The 8,329-nt window shown below is 44.3% G+C and overlaps 1 protein-coding gene and 1 non-coding gene across 2 annotated transcripts in view; one reads left to right on the forward strand and one right to left on the reverse strand.

The window, feature by feature from the left end:
- Positions 1-214: 214 nt before the first annotated feature.
- On the reverse strand, positions 215-322 carry LOC115062885. The gene has a single exon (XR_003842792.1). It is a non-coding gene; the product is annotated as a small nucleolar RNA SNORD23 (small nucleolar RNA).
- Positions 323-3,737: 3,415 nt separating this feature from the next.
- Sgk1 (serum/glucocorticoid regulated kinase 1) overlaps positions 3,738-8,329 on the forward strand; it is a 115,292-nt gene continuing 110,700 nt past the window's right edge. Inside the window, exon 1 of the mRNA XM_021221862.1 lies at positions 3,738-4,261. Within this exon, the coding sequence (XP_021077521.1) occupies positions 4,193-4,261 (69 nt within the window). The 5' untranslated portion in view covers positions 3,738-4,192. The remainder of the gene's footprint in view (positions 4,262-8,329) is intronic.

The following is an 8,329-nucleotide window of genomic DNA, read 5'->3' on the forward strand; positions in this document are numbered from 1 at the left end:
AGAAAATTAAAGAAGAGAAAAGAAAGAGGGGCTGGTCTAATGGCTCAATGGTTTAGAGCACTTCCAAGAACCCAAGCATCCTCAGATACTTACACATATGCGCAGACACACACACACAAACACACACACACCAAATAAATAAATAAATAAATAAATAAATAAATAAATAAATAAATAAATAAATAAATATTTCCCCTCCACTCTCAGGACACTGTGCCCTAAAGCCTCAAGCAGTGGCCCAACTGCCTGTCCCAAGGGAAGCTATGTTGTCACTCCCAGCCTCAAAATGCACAAGGAGCCAGGATGGTATCATCACTGGGCAAAAATTACATCTTTAAAAATAGAAAAGCAAAAACCATCCAGGCCTGGTGGGTAGTACAGTCACTAATTCCAGCAGCCTAGAAGGTTGAGACAAGAAGATCTCAAATTCAAGTCCTGCCTGCAGAACAGGTTACAAGGCTAGAGACAGCCTAGTGCGATACCGCCTCAAAACAAAGAAAGAAAAGGAAGGAGGAGGGATATATAGCTCAACAGTAAAGGATTTGTCTAGGATGCATGAAGTATCACACCTAGCCTCCAACACTGCAAGACATAACAAAGCAATGCATAAATATATACATTTAAAAAAAAAAACCTACCCTGTACTTCTTAAAGCATTTGCATTAAGGCTACCAAGACAGATACTTAGTAAATGAGGTGGTAGTAGGCCTATGTCTTAGCTGTGAAAAGACACCATGACCAAGGCAACACTTATACAGACTACATTTAATTGGGGCTGACTTACAGGTTCAAAGGTTCAGTCTATTATCATCAAGGCAGGAAGGAGCATGGCAGCATCCAGGCAGAAGGAGCTGGGAGTTCTACATCTTCATCTAAAGGCTGCTAACAGAATACTGGCTTCCAGACAGCTAGGATGAGAGTCTTAAAGCCCATGCCCACAGTGACACATACTCCAACAAGGCCACACCTACTCCAACAAGGCCACACCTTCTAATAGTGCCACTCCCTGGGCCACGCATATACAAACCTACAGCCTATCTGCTAATGGTTTCCTTATGACAAGGGAAGTTCGAGAGGAAAGAGAGACCCTGCTGTCCCAAGAGAGCTAACTGTGTAGTTTAAACACTTTCTTGTTGTTGTGATGAACAAACTATGGCCCTAAATTATGGATCCTTCTATCTGCTCAGAACCCCCTCCATGTTCCTCCTCCATCTCACTGAGCTCCTTTTACTCTCCCAGGCTGTCACCAGCATCATTCCTTCATGGAAATTTTTAACCATCATCTGCCTTTCCTCCCCACCCTGTCACCTGCAAACGAGAATGGATCTAATGCTTAAGTATATGCCTGCATGCTATCTTAGTCATGTTCTATTACTGTGAAGACACGCCATGACCAAGGCAAATATTATAAAAGATAATGTTTAACTGGGGGGGGGGGGGGCTTGCTCATGGTTTCTAAGGGGTGATGATCATCATGGCAGGGAGTGTGTCACGTGCTGAAGAAGTAACTGAGAGCTTTATAAACTGACCTGACCTGAAAGCTGTAGGGGGTGGGGTGGGGGAGCAGGCCTGGAATGGGTTTTTGAAATCTCAAAGGCCACCCCAAGTGATACACGGTCACACCTCCAAATCCTTTCCCAACAGTTCACCAACCAGGGGATAAGCATGCAGTCCTATGAGCCTCTGAAAGACATTCTCATTCAATCCACGATATGTACATTTCTCCTGTGATACAATGTATGCGCCATTGGGCTCATGACCTTGTGTAAAATCTAGTGTAGGCTAGCTTATGGCGTCAGCATCTGGAGGCGGCCTTTGGGTAGAGGAAGGATGGGTTAGTCTTTAGTTTTGTCTTCATCTCCTCCCCTTATAGACTCCATGAGACATTTCTCTTCACCCTAGGTCAATGGAGAGTCTGCCAAAGCAAATCTGTGTGGTAGAACATCAGGAAATCCAACTGAGGGTCCCAGAATCCCCCCTTTCCCTGGGAAATATATATATGTATATTCCATTCAATAAATGCCTGTTATGACACTTTGTGGGGAACAGTGAAGAAAGGAGGAACAGGAAAGAGGTTGAACGACCTTCACTGTTTTCCAGTGAAACTTACTGAGGCATAATTTGACTGTGCAAAACAAATTCTTTTTCGTTTCACGATGATGAAGTTTGGTTCTTACTGTAGTCATTACCATAATCCCGATGGAGAACATTTCTTTCATCTTAGAATAATTCCCTTTGAGTTCTCTCTGGTGTTTTTCGATGGCCCCTTTAGGAAAATCACAGCCTACTGAAGCTGTAGGTTACATAATGTATCCTTGTGTCTTGCACAACTTCATCCATATCTCACCTCATAAAAACTCATACTCTAAAGGAACCCAGGCACCTCTTCCGCCATTAATCCACATGTTTCCCATATAAATGGTGTAACGATGTGGGGTTTGTTGTTGGTATTGTTCTATTTGGGTATTGTTTTTGGCTAGGATCCCATGAATTCTAGTCTGGTCTCAAACTATCTAAGGATAAGCTTGAATTTCTGACCCTCCTACCTTTACGTCCCAACTGCAGGGGTTCTAGTCCCATGTTACCACAATGTCTGTTGCTGTTTTGTTTTTTCTTTTGTTTTTGTTTGTTTTATGGTCCTGAGGATTAAACTCATGGTTTCAAGCAAGCACTTAATCAACAATTATTTTTAAGGATAGTTCTACTGTATTTCCTACCAGTGAATGCTTACTGTTATTGGATTTGAATGGAATGAGATGGCAAAAAAGTGATTGAGTGAATGAATGAATGAATGAGTGAATGAATGAATGAGTGAATGAATGATTGTGTATGTCTATCTCATAGATGAGGCAGCATCTAAAGTACAGCCGGAGGTGAGGTAGCTGATCAAAACCACATGCTAACAGGGACCCCAAACCTTTTTTGCTACAAACCCTATTTAAAAAAAACAAAACAAAACAAAACTCATGAAATATCAGCATCAAAGAGCATAAGTGAAAAGGAGCTACGCATAATTAAATGTCTTTGTTTAATGAATTCACTTTGCAGAGGTTCAGAGGGGTAAGTAGGGGCGTGTAAAAAGACTTGTCCTTGCTTCCTGTGTCGTCTTTTGCATTGAATGGATTCAGCACGAATTTTTGGTGAAGGTCTGGGCAAGGTTCTGCCCCTTGGTTTTGCACACTTTGTTTCTGTTCATTGATTTTCTCTTACTGCCGGCTTCTCTGTTGAAAAGGGCGGGCTTACCTTCCTAGATGTTCCTTCTAATGTCACAGCGGAAGCAAGGGCATCCGAAGACCCTGCGGAGTAAGAGACCCATCTACTGCTACACCTGTGCAGGGACATTATTTTATTTTTCAAGGTTTCATAGGGCAGGAACACGTTTGATACCCCCCACCCCCTGCCCGGGGTTTGGTATCAGAACCGGAATCTGAAGAACTTCATTGAGCTTTTCCATTATTGGGTCTGCATTTTTACAGGAAACTCTGGTTGCCACATTGTTGCAAAGAAAAGCCAATTCAAAGGGCCCTCCCAAGGGAATCGGTTGTCCTGTGCTTTCTGTGTCTCCTGACCATACCCTGATCTTACTCACATATGCATGCATGCATCCTTGCTCCTTCCTGCCTTGCTTTCTCTTTCCATTTGCCTTTCTGAGGAGGCTCTCTCCCTTCCTCCTTCCCTCCCTCCAGCTTCAGCTCTTTCTTACTCCTTCCCCCAGCTGCTTAACTACAGCTCCCACTGGAACCTACACAATCAAAAACAGCTCTCCTCCAGCAGCTTCCAGCAGCGCATCACCTGGAGCAGAGCGAGTCGCTCGCTCCCCGCACAGCCCGGGAGCAGCTAGGTAACTGGGGGCGGGGACGGTACCCTGCTCCCGCCTGAGCGCCCGCCAGAGCATCTCTGGATAGATTTGCTGTATCCCGCCATCCGGCCCCGGGGTCCTGTTGTGGTGATGCTTACGTTTCAAAGCAATGATGGAAAGAGAAAAGCCACTGCCAGTGGCCTCTGAAAGTGGGGCGAGTTACTGCAGTCGCTGCCGCAGCAGAATGAGCGAGTGAAAAAACTGAGCCCCGTTAGCCTCTTCATCCCGTTCGGTCTTCATTCACCGTCTCCAGGAAGGCGAATCGGGATACAGATGCAGTAACCAAGCCGGTGCCACCCTGGATCTATAACTGTGAAGTCCCTTCCGTGGAAGATGGTAAACAAAGACATGAATGGATTCCCGGTCAAGAAATGCTCAGCGTTCCAATTTTTTAAGAAGCGGGTAAGCCCAGGTTGTGGTTGTTGCTTTTGTTTTCTATGCTTTTGGAGGCTTGCCTAGGGTAAGCCTCGGGTTTTGTTATTGAGCCCTTCGTGAAAGCAGAGCTTCTGGTGTCAGTGGTCAAGGTGAGCGCTGGCCCTGCTGAGATTCATATTTGTTGGGGGGTGGGTAGGGGAGATGTTGATGGAAAAGGGGGGGGTCAGAGGAGTTGCATTGGAAGGAGGGGGTTGGGTCGAGATGCCTTCAAATGGGTTTAAGATGGGAACTGAGATTTCTCAATCAAAGCCATGCCCAGGATTACAAGGCAGTTTCAAAGACAGCTGGCCCGAGTGCAGTTAATAAGAAGCAATTTAGTCTGGGCTAATTAAGTAGCTCCCTCGCTCTTATCTTTGAAGGGTTCAACTTTGCCACACCTTCCCTCCCTCTCAAGGACTGTTGCGTCTTCAATTGTTAGAAGCAGCTTTGACTCCTCAAATTCATTCTGCCAATATCTCTATCTCTAGTATAAACAGAAAGGACCAGAGTGACCTTTTACAGAAACGATGGACTCCCAACGTCTCAAACCCTCTATTTCAAGTTGCCTCAATTTTGCTTAACACATGTGCCCTCACCAAAAAGAATAAGGGATAGCCTGTTTTATAGCCCGAACTATNNTNGGGGGGGGGGGNCTGCTGCTGTGTACGTTTGTTGTATATATTTAAATTCCTTTCTTTCATTCATAATGTTAGTAATGTCATAGGGCTGTAAATGAATAGACCTCTCTCTGTTTCACAGATAAATTCAGTTCATCGCAATGGCCACACTGGAGGTCTGTGGTTCTGCAAATGTATACATGAGTGGGGACTAAGAAATGAATGGTTGTTGGAAGACTGATCATTGACATTCTTATGAGGAATGTTCCTTAAGCAATAGGAGGCTCCTCCAGCCCCCAGTTGTCCCGTCCTATTTAGTGCCCGGGGCGGTTCTATCCGGATGCTTCTTTCCATTCATTCACCCTTCCCTTCATTCAGGCCTTTCTGTGTGTGCCGTGAGTCTGAAATGGCAACAGAACGTAATGAATTACAGGCTGGGCTGGGCTGCCTCCTAGCACTAAAGGGTCAAGCTGGAAAGGCGGGTCTGCAAACCAGCAGCCTACAAGTGCCAGCAGAAAAGCTCTCTCACATCCTGGTTTAGAGCTCCCCAAATCCATGGCCAAATGCAAAGGATATGCACTGAATCCCAGAAATGCTAACTCCTGCAGCCAGTGTCAGCTGAGGTCTTTCCCCAGTAGAGTCTGCAACCTATACAAAAGCCAGTCCTCCTTCTTGGGCCTCCTGCACTACTAAGGTCTCCCCTGTAGTCAAAAGATACTTTTCCAAGGGAAGGACTCCGTTATTTAGTCCTTACATTCTTTACTTCCTTCTAACTAACTAGCCAAAGTTTGCTGTTGGTTTTTTTTTTTTTTTTTCTAGCTACATTGACCAAGCTGTCTTGAATGCCTGGGCTGAAATGATTCTCCTGCCTCAGTTTCTTGAGTATTGGAACTATAGACTTAGGCTTATGACATCATGCCTATCTTAACTAATTTATTTGGTGCTTTCGAGGGTATTTTGTTTTACAGTGCTGGGCCTCAAACATGCAAGTCACCCCTCCCCCCCAAACCCCATCCCCAAACCGTGAACCCCTGCTCACAGTCCCGGGGGAGTTTAGGAGCCTTTCAGCTAGATATTGTCCATTAACCAAGTGTCATTTACATACTATTTATTTATTTATTTATTTATTTATTATAATAGTTTCTTATTTTCTTTGCCATCAAAACACACTACTAGAAATCCTAGCTTGACATCTGGTTGCATTTTGCTTCCGAGCATAATTTACCAGTGTGGTTTCAGCCAGTGTTTCCGCAGACCTTGGGTTTTGGGAAGAGTGAGACAGGGTGCAGATGTTGCAGATGTCTTCTCAAAAACTCCAAGGAGAAAGAGATTTACAGCATGAGGTCCAACAGGCCATTTCACGGGGGTTTCAGCCTGCTGGAGATTGGGTCTGACATCTCCCTACCCCTCAAGGACAGTAGAATGTGACATGTGTCACGTCATTGACAGCCCTGGGGAGAAATTCCTTGATTCCTGTCTACTTGGTTTTTATCACACAGCCGATTTATTCTGTATTCTAATGCTCACTGCTTGTTCCATGACCTTTCCTTGGCCTTTTCTAGTTTGGGTGGTTTTGTTTGACTGATTTGAGACAGGGGTCTCTTTCTTCTAACACCGATTAGCTTCCAACCACTCATTACGTAGCTGAGGCTGACCTTGAACTCCTGAGCCTTGAGGACCTGTATCTCCTAGGAGCTGGGATCCCAGCCATGCTCCAGCATACGTGGGTTTTACATGTATTATTATTGTTATTACACAGGTAATAAGAAAATAAATGTGTACAATTTGAAGACAGTAGAGAAGTTTAGCTCACCTTTTCTGGAACTATTCCTTCCCTCCTCAGAAATAACTGTTGTCATATGGGTACTGAGACCTTGCTGAACTTCTCTATGCGCCTTACATACAAATTCATATTCTATAAACTCTTTGTCTTTGGCCAAGAATAATCCATTTCCTTATGTTCTATTGAAGTTCCACACATTTCTGCATATCTTAGTCTTAGCCCAGCTAGACAGCCCTACAAGGTAAACCTTTGTCCGATGCCCACAGTGAGCAGAACTGGATTCTGGGAGGCAGGGGGTGGGGTGGGCTGTGCGCACACACTCACCAAAGAGACAACTGAGTCCTGAACACAATTTTTTTTTTTTGAGTGCAAAATGCTAAAAGACTGCTTCCTACATTTCTCAGCTATCCAGAGAGAATCCAGTGAGCCACCAGAAGGGACTATAGCTAATATGCCCCATGGTGGTCTACCAGGAGCCGTATTCGTTCTGTGGTTTAAATCCCATGGACCAAGCAGTTTCTGCAGATTATTTCATTTAATCCTCATAGCAACCCAACAGAAGAAAAATGATTCACTGTGCAAAGTGTAATGTAGAGAGACTGAACAATTAATTGCCTAATGTCGGTTGGTTTGTCTAAAGATCAAGTGTGGTTTTTGTTGTTGTTGTTGTAGTTGTTGTTGTCCAGGCTGGCCGCAACTCCCACCGTCTTGACTCCACCTCTTAAGTGCTAAGATTATATGGGGAGGGTACTGTCATGCCCAGTTCCAAATTAGATGTTTCGTCTCATATCATCCCCCTCTCTTCTTTCTTTGTTTCATATCAGACTCTCCTCCACCCCCATGTGAAATAAGTATGTCACTAGTCAATGTCCGAAGCCCAGCCTCAGGAGGCAAGCTTCTCCTAGCTGTCTGGAGACAGCTCCGCTGACTGGAGGAGCAATGTCTAAGCAAAGCTAGGTCTCATGCTTTCCCCACAGTCCTCTGGACTGATGTCTTTCTCTCTGGTGTTTTAAAAGCTTGACTAAGTCAGCTTGATTTCACTTAGCTTGCGATGGCTAAGCTAAACTAGGTAAGACCTTCTTTCATTCTGTGTGTTAATGACAAAAATCATGCTAGATCTACACAGGTTACATTTTATTCTGAGAGCTTACGAAATTCAGTTAAGATGAATGGAAAAATTAATATTCTCAGTTTTTAATGTGAAAATCCGAGAGCTGGAGAATATATCAATTCTAATAGCGGTTATCCCTTTCCAAGGCGTTAAAGATTCCTCCCTGATGTGGATTCCTGCAGAATGACCCAGAAAACACAAACAAATGATATTGCCTTGAATTTGATAATCCTTAGTGGAAATACACCAAGTATGTGAACGAAACCTGATAACAGCCATGCTGCTGTTATTACCTTTTATCAAATTTCAAAGGTATTTGACAGATAGAATTTCAGATTTGGAACCAGGAGCCAGGAGCTATATTCCTAGTGTTTGGGAGGCCAAAGTGGTAGAATTGCCTTGTAACCTACATAGTAAGACCCTGCCTCAAGGAAAACACACACTACACACACATACCACCCCCACCACCCCCACACACACCACACCACACATACACACATACACACCACACATACACACCACACCACACACACACACACACACAC

Source organism: Mus pahari, chromosome 21 (genome assembly GCF_900095145.1).
Source record: "Mus pahari chromosome 21, PAHARI_EIJ_v1.1, whole genome shotgun sequence".
In the NCBI taxonomy this organism is placed as follows: domain Eukaryota; kingdom Metazoa; phylum Chordata; class Mammalia; order Rodentia; family Muridae; genus Mus; species Mus pahari.